Here is an 18,618-nt window from a genome sequence, read left to right as displayed (position 1 = left end):
CTTCAAGTTCTGTTTCATGCTTGTGCTTTCTTTCATCATCTTCTATTTTCCAATTCCTTTCCTCTAACCTCCTAGCCCTCTCTTCTGCCTTCCTAGCCTTCTCTTCTTCTTTTTCTTCAGCTTTCGCCTTAGCAGCTTTTTCTTCTCTAGCCTTCTCTTCTTCTTTTCTCTCAGCTTTCTCTTTAGCAGCTTTCTCTTCATCTTTCTTTAGTAGTTCTTTTATAAATGCCAACCTGTCTTCCTTCGGAATGTCAAGTTCCTTCACAAGTGCTGTATATGTTTCAAAATTTGACATTTTGATATATTTTCTATGACATAAAATATAAATTCATTAGTTGACAATAGATAAATGTTAATTAATTTACAATACCCTTTCTTGTATTCTGGCTTTGTTCAGTTCATTAGAGACATCTAGTAATCCAAGAAAAGTTCATAGTACATATATAGTACAAAAATAGTTCACTTTGTTGATTCCAAAAAGTTGAAAAAAATTCAAAATAGTTCTAGTAGCCTGTTACAGAGTAGAAATTTGTCCAGTTTTAGATAAGACATCTTTAGGAACAGTTACAAAAATAAACTTGATCTGCTAAATCCAAACAGTAGAAAAACTTGAACAGCTAATCCATATAGAAAAAAAATTGAACAGCTAAATCCAAATAGAAAAAACACACAGACGATATTTACTCGACATTGGTGAGACAATATCGAAATAAGGTGATAAAAATTATCACGTTGATGACTTGACTTGAACAAAACGTCTGACTTGACTACAGCAACCCTTCTGACTTGAGTGTAGATAGATGACTTTCAAGAACTTGACGTACTTGGTAAACAGTGGAAGACCACTTCAAAAACGTTGAAAACTGCTTACAATGATAATGTGACAATTCTTGATCACTTGTAGTAACACTGTAACTTCGTTGACGATTTCAGACTTCAATATAATTTACCAATGTAACAACATCACTTCTTCAATTGCTTCTGACAATGTAACAGTAGAATCAGTAACAGTAGCACCACTTCTTCAACCACTTTTGACATCATATGTAACAGTAGACGCTCACTTCTGACACCATATGTAACAACATGTATTCTTCATTGTTGTTATTGTGGGTTCTTCAATATACTCATACGAGCAACAGTAGTTGTGAAACAATAACTTTATTTACACTTTGTACAGAGAATTAATAGATCCATAGTAAATCCATGGTCACAACTGGTATAAGTACAATCACAGTCAAGAAACAAAGTGTCGTAGTAACATCCTACATTCACAGCCACAGTCCTCAGGTTCAAGTTCTAGCACACAACACCCGTTCACCTTTTTGCTCTCCCTTTTATTCACCACTTTCTCTCCCCTTACGTACATGAGCGATCTCACCCAAAAGCATGAAACAACACATGACGATCGCTCAGACAGTCCTTCCGCTAGCCAGGTACTCTTCATTCATGCAAAACACAATATAATAAGGATACATAATTATACAGTCTGTGACAATTGTGTTCATACTTTCCAGATACATTCGTCTCTTAATACAAAGAATGAAAATGTTATTTTAAAATTTATTTGATATTTGATATAGATCTAGTCAGTAAAAGATAATTAAAGGTGTACTCACTATTCAATACAATACCATAAGGGGAGATAACGGGATCGCTCAATCTTTGCAGAAGGAAAAGGTCCCAGCGGCCGACAAATTCGGTGTGAGCGATGTTTCAGCCTGTTAGGATCAGCCTTGTTGATGATAAGCTTAGCTTCTGTAGCGTCACAAGTGAGCGAGGGGGGGGGGGGGAGGGGGTCGGAAACAAATTTTAAAAATCGTAAAAAGTACTTGCAATATAATAGTATATCGAGTTAAAACTATAAAATAGTTGGGGGGGGGGATCGTGACATTATCAGTTAACATAACGGAAGACATTCGACCTAGTTATCCATTAGGCAGATGAAGTAGAGCGTATGTGTTTCTTGATCTCGACATTTGAAGGGATGGTCTGGTCAGCACAATGGCCAGCCGCATTTACTTTCCCCAACGTTATTCACGTACCCATCAGGGCTGGGTTGACTCACGGACCGAGGTCAGAACTCGAGGCTATATGGTTAACAGTCGAGTGCTCTATCCTTCGATCACGCAGCCCCCTCATTCGACCACACACAAACTCAACTTTTGTATTTTTAATTTGACTAAAAATACTAATTTTTTGTCTATTCTCATAAAGTGTTCGTAATTCAACAATGCATTTGAATTCATAATATTTTAATATTAATAAATACTCTTTGCAGCTATGGTGGTGTTAGATTCTCATATGTAACATTAGGTATTTATTAACCAATGGGTCTTTTTTTAGCGTCTGTTAATTAAGTAAGTTATAATGTCCTGCCGATTTTTAAGAAAAAAGTGAAACTCAATATAAACCAACCGTTTTCCAGATCCTTAAGTGTACGCTGGTCTAACCAACAAGGGCGTTAATTTCACGATGTCAAGTTTTTATCTCTCAGTGGCGTAACCAATGTTGTAGAGTTGTGCGCCTTGGGCAAATACTATTAATAGTGCTACTTTGGGTGAAATATTTGAGGGTAGAACAAATTAAAGCCACCATATATATATATATATATATATATATATATATATATATATATATATATATATATATATATATATATATATATATATATATATATATATATATATATATTTACATGTAAATGTTCCACTTCTCAAAAATGTTGACAATAAGGCTTTAAAGTTTTGTTTTCCTTAACATTTCTTTACTATCGAAAATGTAAAAATTTTAAAATGTGTAATAATGGTGAGTGTAATAGCCATGATTTCTTTTTTTGCCATCATGTCTTTGGTAGATTTAGAACACGACGTTGTTAAATTAATCGCGAAATACAAAAATGGAGTTAAAACATTTGGTTCTATGAAAGGGATATATATATATATATATATATATATATATATATATATATATATATATATATATATATATATATATATATATATGTATATGTATATATATTTGTATATGTATATATATGTATATATATATATATGTATATTTATATATGTACATATATATATATATATATATATATATATATATATATATATATATATATATATATATATATATATATATATATATATATATATATACATATATATATATATATATATACATATATATATATATATATATATATATATATATATATATATATATATATATATATATATATATATATATATATATATATATATATATATATATATATAAGGTTATTATATCTGACACAGTAAATACACATTGCACATCCGCGTCAAGAAACCTACGATAGGTTTCTGTCTACTCCCCTGTATTTCACAATAATGAGAGTGACGTAGGGACTGGTTATAAAAGATTGTAAAAGTAAATTGAAGAGTAAGCTACGCATCTCTCGATTGGTCGGTTAGAACCTTTGCTCCTTACGTGGACAAGATTCAAGTTCGGCTTCAGAACAATTTGTTAGGTACTCTAAAAGAGACATAGCTGTAAGTACGCTCAATACAATTTCATATCTTTTCTGTAATATGTTTATATCCATTGTGCTGTGTAAGTCTGTGCTGTGTTTATATCTATTATAATATGTAAATCATTGTGTGAGAGTAGCACTAAGTTAAAACTTTGTCGTGTGCAGAGTATTTTTAATGTAGAAATTCAAATTTTAGAATTTTATTTATTTTTAATATAAAATTTGACCTATTATGCTTTACCCCTTCTTTCTATATTGTAATATTGGATGGCGGGGGGGGGGGGGGATATCCTGTAACACAATTAAGACAATTCACCCTTGGGGTGTTATAGCTGAGAGCTTGACCCGACGATTTCCACCTTCTCTTCATTTAGGGTTTACTTCCTAACCCCAAACCCTAACCCCAACCCAACCCAAACCTCAAACCGTAACCCAACCCTAACCCTAACCCTAACCCTAACCCTAACCCTAACCCTAACCCTAACCCTAACCCTAACCCTAACCCTAACCCTAACAATAACCCTAACCCTAACCCTAACCCTAACCCTAACCCTAACCCTAACAATAACCCTAACCCTAACCCTAACCCTAACCCTAACCATAACCCCAAGCCAACCCAACCCTAACCCTAACCCTAACAATAACCCTAACCCTAACAATAACCCTAACCCTAACAATAACCCCAACCCAACCCAAACCTCAACCGTAACCCAACCCCAACCCTAATCCTAATTATTCTAAACCCAACCCCAACCCTAACCCAAACCCTAACAACAACCCTAACCCTAGTGGCGGATAAGGAGTTGTTTTATGGCGTGCGTTTAAATACCCAAATGTCTAGACATCTGAAATAGGTCACAAGTGGCGGGGCTTAACTTTTCGCCCGGGCACTTTATACATTAGTGGCGGAACTAATCTGGACAAGGTCCCTACAATGCAGCGATTGTTTATTTTTGGAGTTATCTCTCTTAGATGAGTTGCTGTTCCCAGATAACAAACCTCATCTGTCCTTTGGGACTTCCTATACTGCCGAGGCCGGACCGAGATCCGAACTCGAGACCTTCGGGCTCGTAGCCAAACAACTGTTCGCTAAGGCATTCAAACTACTAACCCTTCGATCTGATAAACGGTCACTAGTAAAACATGTTATTTAGTCAAATAGTTAATCTGTATATATAATTCTCTTCGTGGGGACCATACGAGACACCACGCAGCTTAGCCACCGCCCTCATCCCCACCTGTCAGGTGAGTTATGGTTCATCCCGAATGTTTACAATAGTAGAGCCGGTTCGAATAAGTGACGGCTATTAGGGGCAGATAATTTAGTTTTTAAACGATTTGAAACTAAGGGGAGATAATAAGTTATTTTTGACATTTTCATTTTCGTCTGTAAACGGCTGCTTTCACTGGGCGGAGTGGGGGTAGGGTGGGGGTGGGGGAGTGGGGGAGACAGGGGTGGGGTAGTGACGAATTCACAAATTATGAATTGTTGATACGTATAAAATAAAACAACTAGATGGCGGCGTATGCTACGTCGCGGGTCAGCTCGTTTAGTTTAAACCACAGAAATTGTATCAACGTTACTTTATCGAAACCATTCACCAAGTTAAACAGCTGATTTATTTCACACTTAAACCAATAAGATTTAGTGTAAACTTTGTACCAATTAAGTTAAATCTCTCCAGAGGCGTAGCCACCCTTCCCGGCGGCCGGGGAGAAACTTTCAATTTGGCACTCCCCTCGGTAGCAACCTTTCAATTTTCGATTTGCACCCCCTCCCCCCCCCCCCCCCCCCCCCGTCAAACTTTCTATTTTGACCCCCCCTCCCCATCTATCATATATATAATGCAAAAATGCAGCTAAAATGAGATTTTAATTTCTTTTTACAACCCATTTTGGCGCCCCCTAAGGTCGGCGCCCGGGGACATATATACCCCCCCTCGCTACGCCTCTGAATCTCTCGTATTTAGAAACGTTTCGGCAACTTTCTTTTTCAATGTTTACACGAGCAAAACCAAATGATCACAACCAGCTCTAACGCTGATCAAATTACGTCACATAAACTAAGCTACTGAACGAAGGAAAATGGGAGGGACGGGGAGGTAAACTCCCTTTACCTATCGCCCATTACCACCTGTAATTAGAACCTGACCCCGGGGGGTGTGACAGCTGACAGCGTGACCCTCCCATCATTCACCGGGGTCACGTCACGTGGTCACAGCGGAAGTTGATCATGTGCTTAGGATGTCGTGTATTTCGTGAATTTCGTCAAGTGTTTTCTGTGCATTGATTGGATTCTGTTTTAACTTTCAAACTTTCATTAAAGCAATACCTAGGTATGTTGTCTATGAATCTGTCATGAGTGTAGTTTCGATAAGAGATGTTATACTGTCAACTACTTCTTATTGAAAGATTTCGTAGAAAGAACTTGCATTTTAAAACGATGAATGTTGATTTAGAAGTTGTAAAATAAATCTAATTTCGCCTTGTCTCTTCGTTACATACAACCCCTCCTCCCTGCCCCACCTCCTAATTCCTCGCTTCCATTACTCTAACATCAATCCAAAAGGGGGGGGGAAGGGCTATGCCCTTCAGGACCAAATTGAACAAATTTACAATTAATATAGAAATTAAATACGTTATTTTAAACGGGAATTTCTTGCGAGAAAATGTCTGAAAGCAACCCTGGCAGGCATTTTTTTTTTGGGGGGGGGGGGGGGGGGGGCGTCCCTCCACTGTACGAAATATATTTTTAAAAAAACATAACTTATATAGGAAACATATTTTAACCAGTGAACCCCATCCCCCACTTCACTTGCCTCATAAACTGTCAGGTTTGAAAGAAACTTTACTTTCTTTACTACCCCCCCCCCACCCCCGTAGAGATTTACGCCCCCCCCCTCCTTCCCCGAAAGTTCGAATTGCTCCCCCCCCCCACACTTCCAAAGATACATGTCTGAAAAAAAACACTAAACCCTCTTGAAAGGGGGGGGGGGTCGGATCCCGTATATTTTCTGTACCTAGTTCTAACTCTGGCGATGAAATAATACTGTAAGTCTGCTAAAGACGGACATTTAGATACGGCCCTGGGTAATTAAACAGACGGGGAACGGATGAGCAGGTTAAGTAGATAAAGCAATTAGACATCCCGACAAGGTCGGCTTAAAGGAATCCGGCGCCCCGAGGGCAAGTGTTCTTTATAACCCCCCTCCCGTCCCCTTTTTCGTCAATACTACGACAGCGTCAGCTTTAAGGAATCCGACGCCCCGGGGTCAGATGTTTCATGTGCCCTATCCAACCCCCCCCCCCCCCCCCCCCCCCCCCCATGCACAGTGTAGGGATTAATAACAGGAAATGTGTAGTTTTTTTTAAGTGTGTTTTTTTTTTCTTTTTAATTTTGATGAGTCTTCTTAATTGATGAGACTTCTTAATTAATGCGTGTATTAACTTGTTGATTGACATACCTTATTAGGTGCTCGGTTGTATAATGGTATCTCAAAACTGCTTCGCGACACAGAAAGTTAGAATTAATGAGTAGAAATTCGCAGTGTACGTATAAACTTTGGAGTGATGATCACGATTTATGATATGGACGAACAGTTTGGCAACATTATTTTGTGGTTAGGGCTTTAAATAGCATTACAGTTTGTTTACTAAACGGTGTATACTATAGAAGTGAAATAATATTAGCGTCAGGTTATATAAATTGTCCCAAAAACAAATGATAAAAAGTAAACAAACATAATGTAAAATTATTAATTTTATTCTTATTGATATTCGGAGTTAATAATAAATTTTAATTTTTTTTTATTATTAAAACACAAAGTTGTATCAAATTTTTAATATTAAAAATTTCTCAAACTGATAAATATTTAAAAAATTCAGTCTTTAATACAAAGCGATTTTTCTGCTTATATCTATATGAAAGTTTGAAAAAATATTTATTTGAATTTATATCTCACAAACAAGAACTTAACGAGACAAACTTAAAGCTTAGATCAGATCTAGTGTCTTGATAAGCGTTAGCGAAAATCTCGGGTTTGAGTTTTTATTAGGTAAGATGAATTCTTTTTAAAATACAATCGACATGACATATTGATGTTTTTAAGTATCGATTCTAGAAGATATTTTTTTGCCACAATCTTTGGATACATTTTTACAAATATCGATGCTTGGTTTACAAATATCGATGCTAATATACAGTTTTACAACCATCAGTGCTTGTAAATATTTTGAAACGTAAATTTAATTATATTTTCGTTACTTAGAACTTACGTCTATTTGAGCGAATGAATTACACAGAATATCTAAAAATAATTTGGTGTTTACCTATAAAGTTAATCATTTTAGATGTTTTTTAAATCAATGAAATTGTGATGACCCATTGTGATGTCGTCGTCGCCCCCCCCCCCCCCCTCATCCTACCCACAACCCACAATTGATATTTAAAGCGATGGTAAAGACTAGGTTTAGGCGTCGTCTCTAACTGTCATACAGGTGAAGTAGAGTTCGGAGTTTGAGATTTATGTAGCATACAACTATTTGAAAGGGAAAAGGGAGGGGAGGCGATTATGTGTGGGGAGGCATCTACTTAGTATTTCTTACGGACAAAAATGTCGAAAACACTAATTTCATATGAAGTATTTTAAAGTAAGGCTTTAGCGGCAGTGGCATAGCGAGGTCGGGTGTCACCCGGTGCGGCACTTAATGGTGTCAGCCCCCCCCCCCCCCACTCCTCCACCATAGTCGGGATTTGTCAAATTTGCTCTTAAAAGACTATTTAAAACTCTAATTAATCACTTAATTAAGTGGAATTATCATTTTTCTGTATACATATTTTTTGGCTTGGTGTCACCCCCTAAATGGTGTCACCCGGTGCGGTCCGCACCCTCCGCCCCCACATTTGCTACGCCTCTGCTTAGCTGCGTTATGTTAGTGGCGCTTTAATTTTCATGACCTGTATCAATGTGGGGTAAGGGGGGGGGGGGGGTGATAAGGAAAATAAGTCTACTAATAAAACCTCACTTTTTGTACAAATCTATCCATGCTTGATTTTTCTTCTGATTATCCCGATTTGGTTTGAAAATTAATCTGCCTCAACCGCGGACATGCTATTTAAATTTATTTTGCTGACGAAGACATTTGGTCGGAGCAGGAAGTAACAAGACGTGGTATCCTCCGCAGGTTAAAGAGATGTGTTCCAGGCTTCAGATGTGTGTAGTGTGTTTGACACTGCTTGCTGCGATGGTCACATTGACGCAGGGGCACTTGTGTATACGGAACCCAGAGCAACGCTTAAGAAGTGAGTACTTGAATCTGGCTTGTGGTTGGTGAGTGAGGGTGTGAGATAAGATTAGCTGTGTCTTACACTTGAGATTATGGTGGGGTTGGGGTTATGGTGGTTTTGTGGTTATGGTGGTGTTGGGGTTATGGTGGTGTTTCGGTTAGTGTTAGGGTGGTGGTGGGGGTTATGATGGTGAGGCCATGGGGGTTTTATGGTTATGGTTGTGTTTGGGGTTATGGTGGCGTTGGAGTTATGGTTGTGTTGGGATTATGGTGGTGTTGGGGTTATGGTTGTGTTGGGATTATGGTGGTGTTGGGATTATGGTGGTGTTGGGGTTATGGTGGTGTTTGGGATTATGGTGGTGTTGGGGTTATGGTGGTGTTGGGGTTGGGGTTATGGTTGTGTTGGGATTATGGTGGTGTTGGGATTATGGTGGTGTTGGGGTTATGGTGGTGTTGGGGTTATGGTGGTGTTGGGGTTATGGTGGTGTTGGGGTTATGGTGGTGTTGGGGTTATGGTGGTGTTGGGGTTATGGTGGTGTTTGGGATTATGGTGGTGTTGGGGTTATGGTGGTGTTGGGGTTATGGTTGTGTTTGGGATTATGGTGGTGTTGAGGTTATGGTTGTGTTGGGATTATGGTGGTGTTGGGGTTATGGTGGTGTTGGGGTTATGGTGGTGTTGGGGTTATGGTGGTTTTGAGGTTATGGTGGTGTTGGGGTTATAGTGGTGTTGGGGTTATGATGGTGTTTGGGTTATGGTGGTGTTAGGTTATGGTGGTGTTGGGGTTGGGGTTATGGTTGTGTTGGGATTATGGTGGTGTTGGGGTTATGGTGGTGTTAGGTTATGGTGGTGTTGGGGTTGGGGTTATGGTTGTGTTGGGATTATGGTGGTGTTGGGGTTGGGGTTATGGTTGTGTTGGGATTATGGTGGTGTTGGGGTTATGGTGGTGTTGGGGTTGGGGTTATAGTGGTGTTGGGGTTATAGTGGTGTTGGGGTTATGGTGGTTTTGAGGTTAGGGTGGTGTTGGGGTTATAGTGGTGTTGGGGTTATGGTGGTGTTGGGGTTATGGTGGTGTTGAGGTTATGGTGGTGTTGGGGTTATAGTGGTGTTGGGGTTATGGTGGTGTTGAGGTTAGGGTGGTGTTGAGGTTATGGTGGTGTTGAGGTTAGGGTGGTATTAGGTTAGGTTAGTTGTGATGGTTATTTTTATGTTAAGGTCATGTTAATGTAAAATAATAATGGGGCTGTCTTTCTTTGATAGAAGAGGGGTCTTATACCCTCAATAACGACGCTCTGCTTCTATTATCTCTCATCTTTTCCGTTCGTGCCTAAGACATGGAGCAGTAAAGTAGAGTTCATCTGTTTTAATGACCTCGGAATATGAAAGGATAGTGTAGTCAACACTACGCCATCCGACATTATTTCCTTCAGAGAGTCGGATACCCATCAGAATTAGGTGTAAAAGGACGTCGTACAGACTCGAAACTAAGAACCGAACTCGAGATTTCGGATTAGCAGTCATTAGCTCTACCATTCGACCACTTCCCCTTTTAATAATATTTCCTTTCCAGCTGCCAACGATACTTGGTTCAACTGCTACCAGAACACCAACCCCCCTTGTGGCAAAGACTTCCCTGACACGCCCACAGAAAACCCCAAAGTTATCAAGTAAGCTGAACTTTCTACTCTGTAGCTTTATGTGACTCTTGAAGCTATCGTCTAACTTTGTAAGTTCGTGGTGCAATTTTGTAGTTTCCTGATCAAATTGTGATATTTTCAGGTGTAACGTTATTATTTGTGATGAAGATTTGTAACTTTTTTTCGAGTAATTTTTTTTTTTAACTTGGTAGCTTTGGGCTGTTAATTTGTTCTCTATAACAATCAGAGTACAAAGTAGACTATGTTTCTAATTGGTGCCCTATATAAGAGAGCCCTAAATAGATGTATACTCAGGAATATTGAACTCATTTACTTCTGAGGTGCATTAGAGCTTTCTAACTCGATCCAACTAATACATTTTTTAAAATGGTTTGTTATAACAAAAACATATTTTAAAAAACGACCTTATTAGAGTATATCCACATATGTTTATACTTATATTACACACACAGTTCAATATTACATAGAAATTTAAGTCAGTATGTATACATATATATATAATTATATATATATATATATATATATATATATATATATATATATATATATATATATATATATATATATATATATATATATATATATATATATATATATATATATATATATAATTATATATATAAATATATATATAAGTAAATAAATAAATAAATAAATATATATATATATATATATATAAATATATATATATATATATATATACATATATATATATATATATATATATATATATATATATATATATATATATATATTGTTGAACAGTGGGTGTACAGAAATATTAATGTACATCACAATAATGAATTTAAATTATGCGCCGGTTTTCTTTAAATGGTATGCATCACTTTTATTCCCTTTGGCCTAGCCTGTAAATAATCTTGAACTTGATACTTTTTCTTGTGCATTACCTGTCCCCGCTCATACCTGATAACCTCTGGAATTCCCGTTTTTGTTTTCAGATCTGGGAGTGAGTTTTCTGTCCATCTTAACATGCCCTTCACACATTATAATAAGGATTTCCCGGTAAGATTATTTTTAGAAACGTTACTTCATGGTTTTAAGTCATTTTCGAAACTCGTGGTGATTTTGTTTTAGTTATGCCGTTAGTGTCCACGCTTAATTGTTATGATTTTGAGAATGAAAAAAATCGTTTAAGAAATCAGATGAAGATATGGTTTCTTTTTTTACTTTCTCGTATATACGTAGTATAGAGAAAGTATTGTAATCGTGCAAAAAAAAAAAATCGAGATTTTTACAAATCTCGACGTTTTACACCTCACTGATACGGAAAAACATAATTTTGCAATCTTGTCCGTATGTCTGTGTGTGTGTGTGTCTGTGTGTCTGTGTGTGTGTCCGTGTGTAAACACGATAACTTGAGTACCGTTACAGCTAGGTTGATGAAATTTCATATATAAGTATTATATCAAAATCGTAGATCCGTATCAACTTTTGAGCGATTTCCGACAACCGGAAGTGGTACTTTTTCTACTTTGAATTTTTCAAAAGCCTATAACTTGAGTACTATTTCAGATAGATAAATGAAATTTCACATGTAAGTAAAAGATCTAATTCTCTACCTTCTGTTAAATTTTGAGTAATTTCCGTTGACCGGAAGTAGTAATTTACGCTACTTCCGATTTCTCAAAAAACTAATGTAAATTTTAAAAGTACTAATAATATTGCGAACTATTATGCGCTTTTTTATTTCGCGTTCACTTGGTGTGCAATTAATTTGTCTACGAGATTTTATTCTATTTTTAAAACTTTAAGTATTTAAAATGGATTAAAAATCATGTCTATAGCCCGAGTTCCCATCCCCTGTTATTTTATATAAAAATATTCGAGAAAGTTTAGGGGAGATCACTCCCGGTTTATTTAAATTATATCAAGTTAAAAATAAAAGTGCTATCTGTTAAGATTTCTACTTCATCAAACCAACGGATCGCTAGGTCTCAAAGAGGTATCTTTACTTTTTTTTTACTTTTTTTTACCTCTTAAAGTTTTTTTTTTTACATTTAAGTAATGTAGACTTTAATGTAAAGTAAAGATATATTTTCGGACCTGAAGGTCAATAGTGCAGGTGAAGTAGATTTCACCTTTTAAAGCGTAACGGGTAGAATGAGGGGGAGTACGTTCAGTTCATTGCCGAGACGCTTTTATCTTTCCTAACGTGGGTTAGGCAGCCATTTATTTGGTGATCTCAATTCTCCTGCATAGATTCTCAAAGTTTAATAAACAATTAAATCTATAAAAAAAATTCAGAGGCGTAGCTAGGGAAAGGCGGCTGGTGTGGCAGCCCAGGGTGCCTTTCTAAGGAGTGCTAAACGGAGTAGGTAAAAAACAATTAAAAAGCTCATCTTGAGCAGTTAAAAATTGGCTACTGCATTGTTTTCCTGACAACTTTAACTGTTTTCTACATCAATTGTGTGACGTCATAATGAATTTCCAGATGTCAGTGTATGTGTGTGTTGGGGTTGGGGTAGGTTCTTGTTCGCCAACTTGAACAACTGTATATGAATGGGGAGAGGGGTGCAAATTTGACAGTTCGCCGCGGGCGCCATAATGGGTCGCTACCCTTGTGGAAACAGCTTATATTCCAACAATTTGAGGTTCGCAGCTAAGTTTTATGTCGACTGGCATAGTGATGGTGATATGTACAAAGGACTTGAACCATAAGCGTTCAGCTAGCTGCACTGCTGTGAGATTTGATTACTGTATCAAACACAACAACACATCAAGCGACAGTAAAACCTTTCCAAATATGAGTGTGTGTTTTCGATGCTGGGTAGATGCCTTTTCGCCAACGTGAATAAACAGTTGAGGTTCACGGTTAACTTTTCATGAAGACTGGCCTGATAGTGAGTTGTGTACAAACGACTCAGATTTATAACATTTCAGCTAACCGCATTGCTGTGAGATGTGATTACTGTATTAATACGAAAACACACCAAGCGTTAGTGTGACGTCACGCCAATGTGTGGCTTAGACCCACGTGATGCGCACCTAACCCCGGGGCAATTTTTTTTATAATTGACAAAATCTTCGTCAACTTATGTAACACCGCTTACACATCACAGGTCACAGGTTAACTTTAAAGAGATGCTATTAGTTAAAATCTATTTATAGCAGTGCCCAGTGTTTTTATTATTAAAATACCTTATTCCAAAAAAACAAACAAAAATGTTTTAGCGTATGATGTTTTCGTTTTTCTTCACGTAAATTTTGTTTTCGAGAGATTCAGTATTATCAAACACCTTTATTGAAAGAACACATAAAATGTAGTTTTATTCATCACGGAGATCATTTTAAAACGACTAGTAAAACATGTTTCAGATAAAAAAAAAGGTCGTTTCGTTCTTGAAACTTTGATTATATTGTTTAACGGTAAACAGACGACCAAAGCAGTGAGTTTACATTATTTTACAATATCTGTTTGTTTGAGTTATTTTTAAAGGCTTTTGTATAGGCAACCGCAGGGTGTGTAAAGGGAGTTAAGTAGGTGGTTAATAAATATAAGATAGAGGGGAAACAACTTGACAATAAAATTAGAAGGGAGACTACTGAAATAATTATTCGAAAAGGCAGGTCGTTTGAAGAAAAGAGCAGCAAGGCTAGATTGAATACATATAAATAATAAATATATGTGTTACATTATTTGTTAGACAGGATAGCCAAAATATTTTTTAAATTGATCACTGTGTGACTGTGACTCAGTGAGATGTCGCGTTTTACCAATGGACAGCAATCACAATCCGTAAAGAAATAACTGTTTAGCTTGGAGTAGTAACCGATCTAGGATAGTAAAAGCAAAGGCTAGGATCACATCTAGAAGAGAAAAACTTCCTTGTTGGCTTGGGATACCAACTCATCTAGGAAAGAGAGGAAAAAACAAGTCCAAATACTGTAGTAGATACAGACGGTCTATGATAAACAACGGCTTTAAAACACATCTAGAAATAAAAAGAAGTCTATGTTTGAGCCAACAGACCATATGGTGTATAGTGTATACCTACCATATTTGTAAGCAATAATTAAATATGTTGAAGGGAAAACAACCATGCTTGAGTTATTGTCTAACTTGTTCGATAACCGTTAATGTTTTCATTAACAACGTAGTTTAAAAAATACAATTGTATCGTCGACACTCTATTCAATCTTCATACTTTTTTTTTACTTCACTTCTTCTTCTTCTTGGTTCTTAATTATTAGTGTTGAAGGGGATCGAGATTTATCTGCCAGTGGGTTTGAACTCGAGACTTTGTTCAAATTTATCAACCATGAATTTTTTTTTGCCGACTCGACCACGCCTCCAACACAATTAAGCGTTACGTGTCAACTGGTTATGCGCCATTGATGCCATTGACTCCGATTTCAGCCTGCTTTTCTTTTTGGATTTGCTTCCATAGCCTTTGTCCTACCAAGAACAAACTACAAGGCAGCAGTTGTTTAATTTTGGAGTTGTCTCTCCTAGAAGAGTGGCTGTCCCCAGCTAACGAGCCTCATCTGCCCGAGGGTTCGAACTCGAGACTTTTCGGTTTAGCAACCATGAGATTTACCAACTCGACCACGCCGACCACTACTTCACTATTTTTTGTTATTTATGATTCATTTATACAACTAGTTTTTGCGTTCAGTACTAATGTACTAATGAATGTGAACTATGACCTACATGTAGAGTAATCCAAAATGGATCATGTTTTTTTAAACTAGTTTAAATTAATCCTTTCTTAAATAGACTGTCTCGGGATAGTTGATATATCTTAATGACAGGTTTATCTGCGGATTAACTCATTAGTTAAATGAATCTTTAATTACGTGACAACGACCTGCTCGGGGGCTTTAGCTCGTGACCTTGTTACACACACACACACGCATATATATATATATATATATATATATATATATATATATATATATATATATATATATATATATATAATTTACATATATAAACAAAGCTCTTTACATCTTTTTCCTCCCATTAGAGTACAACGGGGGGGGGGATATTTTTATTGCCAGCCGAGTTAACAAATATCATTTGAGCTATTTTACAACATGTGAACTGCTTTGTTAAGTTAGACACAGAATCATTAAGATTATCATGTAATTGTTACGGTGCTCAATCTGAAGTCGGCTTAACTTACTTGAATTCGTCCTCTTTGCTTCTTGTGGAACATAGCACCCCAACCATATCATTCCATTTCTTTCGGTCCCCGGCTATTGATTTTACCATCTCTCAAGTCATCCCTGTTGGCTTTAGTTCTTCGAGAAGACTCCGCCTCCGGGTCTGTCTTGGGTGCCCTCTCTCAAGCGCCTGGTGTTAGAGCTAATGATATAGTTAAGCAAATTTGGTACCCAGTGATAAAGAGTATTTTGGTTTGAATTCCTCTAAGCTGATTTTAGAAAATCATAAAAGTAACAGTTTTTTTCCAACAAGGTAAATATTACTTCAACTTCAGGAATGGAAACTCCACAGACTTTACGTGGTTTATTGTGAATTCATGTAATGATAAAATGTTACGTTATTTTCCCCACAGGGTAAATATACCATCAAGATCAAGAAAATAAACTCCACATCCACAGAAGATTTTACGTTGTTGGGACAGTGGCCCGATGGCACACTGGAAGACAAGTATCTGGTTGTGAAGTTTCCATCAGAGTAAGACTTTTTTTAAAGTTTCCATCAGAGTAAGATTTTTTTAAAGTAACTATCAGAGTAAAAAAAAATTTCAAAGTTTCCAACAGAGTAAGATTTATTTTAAAGTTTCCATTAGAGTAAGATTTATTTTTCTTGAAGTTACCATCAGAGTAAGACTTTTTTTAAAGTTTCCATTAGAGTAAGATTTATTTTACTTGAAGTTACCATCAGAGTAAGACTTTTTTTAAAGTTTCCAACAGAGTAAGATATTTTTTTAATTTGAAATTTCCGTCAGAGTCAGATTTTGTTACTTAATGTTTAATGGATCAGAATATTTAAATGTTGAAATCAAGAAAAGTATGGATTCTGCCTTACATGAATAGTTTACCCTGAATACACATTTAAACACACACACATTATATATATATATATATATATATATATATATATATATATATATATATATATATATATATAATGAATGGCATTTTCTTTTACTTGCAGACCAGGGAAGTATCTTTTACAGGTATTTGTTAATATTTGTATTTCTTTATAATTTATTCATTATATATTTATATGTATTTATATGTAATTATATCTATTTTATTGTTTATCTAGCTATTCGAAATACAATTTGGGATGGGGTTATTGTGATAGAGGGGTGTGTATTGTATATAGGGTATACAATTGCTGCCATTTTAATACCATATTAATTCTTTTATAATGCCTGTCCAAATGTATTAATGCCGTTCTAGGCCATCTACGCACCTCACGGAAGAACTTATTACAGCTGTGCTGACGTCACACTGGACGATACGGTGCAGGCGGAGGCTCTCAGCCCAAGTGAGTACAAGGTGTAATGGGGTGGTCTGGGATTACGTCAGTTCCAGATTATACTTGTAGTGTCGGAGGGGGGGGGGGGGATTTTTTTAAGCGATATTTTAATAACAATTTTTAAAAAATATTACACTAAGTTTTTTTTAAAAAGATTTTAATAAGAAATATTATTGTTACTTGGTGAGATGTACCAAAGTATTTCAATATATGCTGGATAAAGACGATTCATTAACCTCATTAGGGGGCCGTCACACTTCAGCCCTGTAACGGAGAGGTTGGGTGGTAGAGCATACGACTGCTAACCCGAAAGTCTCGAATTCGAAGCCCGGGTTCATGGTATAATGTTCTTGAGTCAACCCAGCTCTTATGGGTACCTGATTCACGTTGGGGAAAGTAAAAGCGACTGGGCATACTGCTGAACAAACTATGCCTTCATATGCCGAGATCGACAGTCATTTAAACTCTACTTCATCTGCCCTATGGCTTTTAAGGTCTGAGAGAGGAGCTTTCCTTGTTTTTAGCGAACAACAATTGAATTTTAACTTTTATGGATCATTCTATTCATAAGACCTTTGGTATATTGCTGACCACACTTTCCCTTTATATACCGAGATCAATGAAGCAGATGAACTCTACCTTACTTTTGCACTGCAGCTCCTCCCCCACCCCCTTCTAACACACATAAATTGCTAGTAAACAATTAATTCTTGCAAAGTTGGTTAATTATCCCGAATACATCTTTTATCCAATATTCAATAAATAGCGATTAAATTCACAGATTTGTATTTTCAGAAATAGTTTAAATCTTAATTCATCATATACAGTCTTGTATGTTGTTCAAAGATAATTGTAACCCCCTTTATAATCCAGATTCTGTTCTCGTATATTTTAGACGCTGAGTCAGAGGCGTAGCGACCCTTACCGGCGCCCGGGGACAAACTTTCAATTTTGCGCCCCCCCCCCCTCCTATATTTTTTTATATTTATAATGCAAAACTGCAGATAAAATGAGTTTTAATTATTTTTTACAACCCATTTTGGCGCCCCCAAGTGTCGGCGCCCGAGGACATATGTAACCCCCCCCCCCCCCCCCCGCTACGCCTCTACGCTGAGTATCCACAGATTTGTATTTTCAGAAATAGTTTAAATATTAATTTATCCTATACAGTCTTATATGTTCAAAGATAATTGTAACCTTTATAATCCAGATTCTGTTCTCGTATAATTTCAGACGCTGAGTACCCACCAAAAGCCGAAAACGGAGCCGTCGGTACCCATTATTCAGTCGTGTCTCTTTTATTTGTTTCGCTATTGGTTCTACTCAAAGCTACTTTTTAAATTGACGCCGCCCTAAATGTACCAGTTGAAGAAAATCTTCATGGGATTTTTTTATCTTTTTAATAAACCAAAACCTACTACAGTGTAGTGCTGGCAGTTTCATAATTTAAAACAATTTAAAAGAAAACTTGGTAAAAGAGAGACTGAAGCTCTAAGACGAATGAAATAAAGTCAAAAAATTGCAAAGGTCTTGGAAGATTTCATTTGAGATTAAAACAATTTTTAATACTTTTATTGTGTTATTGCTTTTTTTGTGTTGTTAAAATTAAATAATCATAACATTTTAACGCGTTTTTAACGATCAACACTTGTACTATTGTGCCTAAAAACACACGTTTGTTTTATAT

General features: G+C 36.5%; 1 protein-coding gene across 1 annotated transcript; it reads left to right on the top strand.

The window, feature by feature from the left end:
• Window positions 1–3,392: 3,392 nt before the first annotated feature.
• LOC131931912 (uncharacterized) lies at window positions 3,393–18,505 on the top strand. The gene is made up of 8 exons (XM_059288742.1): window positions 3,393–3,533; window positions 8,699–8,816; window positions 10,369–10,465; window positions 11,416–11,479; window positions 15,997–16,118; window positions 16,602–16,623; window positions 16,853–16,940; window positions 18,165–18,505. The coding sequence occupies exons 2-8, from the start codon at window positions 8,708–8,710 to the stop codon at window positions 18,269–18,271; spliced, it is 609 nt and encodes a 202-aa protein (XP_059144725.1). The 5' UTR covers window positions 3,393–3,533; window positions 8,699–8,707; the 3' UTR covers window positions 18,272–18,505.
• The last annotated feature ends 113 nt before the right edge of the window (window positions 18,506–18,618 follow it).

Source organism: Physella acuta, unplaced genomic scaffold (assembly GCF_028476545.2).
Source record: "Physella acuta isolate Inbredline_101_S28 unplaced genomic scaffold, ASM2847654v3 ptg002053l, whole genome shotgun sequence".
Classification (NCBI taxonomy): Eukaryota; Metazoa; Mollusca; class Gastropoda; family Physidae; genus Physella; species Physella acuta.
The sequence above is the reverse complement of the archived record's forward strand: the minus strand, read 5'-3'. Positions and strand labels throughout refer to the sequence as shown.

What these genes read in the sequence shown, in the direction of transcription:
- LOC131931912 (XM_059288742.1), top strand. Translation starts at nt 8,708, where the DNA reads ATGTGTTCCAGGCTTCAGATGTGTGTAGTGTGTTTGACACTGCTTGCT. An exon ending in ATTATAATAAGGATTTCCCG is followed by an intron (nt 11,480 to 15,996) that starts GTAAGATTATTT and finishes TTTTCCCCACAG; the next exon opens with GGTAAATATACCATCAAGAT. An exon ending in CAGGGAAGTATCTTTTACAG is followed by an intron (nt 16,624 to 16,852) that starts GTATTTGTTAAT and finishes ATGCCGTTCTAG; the next exon opens with GCCATCTACGCACCTCACGG.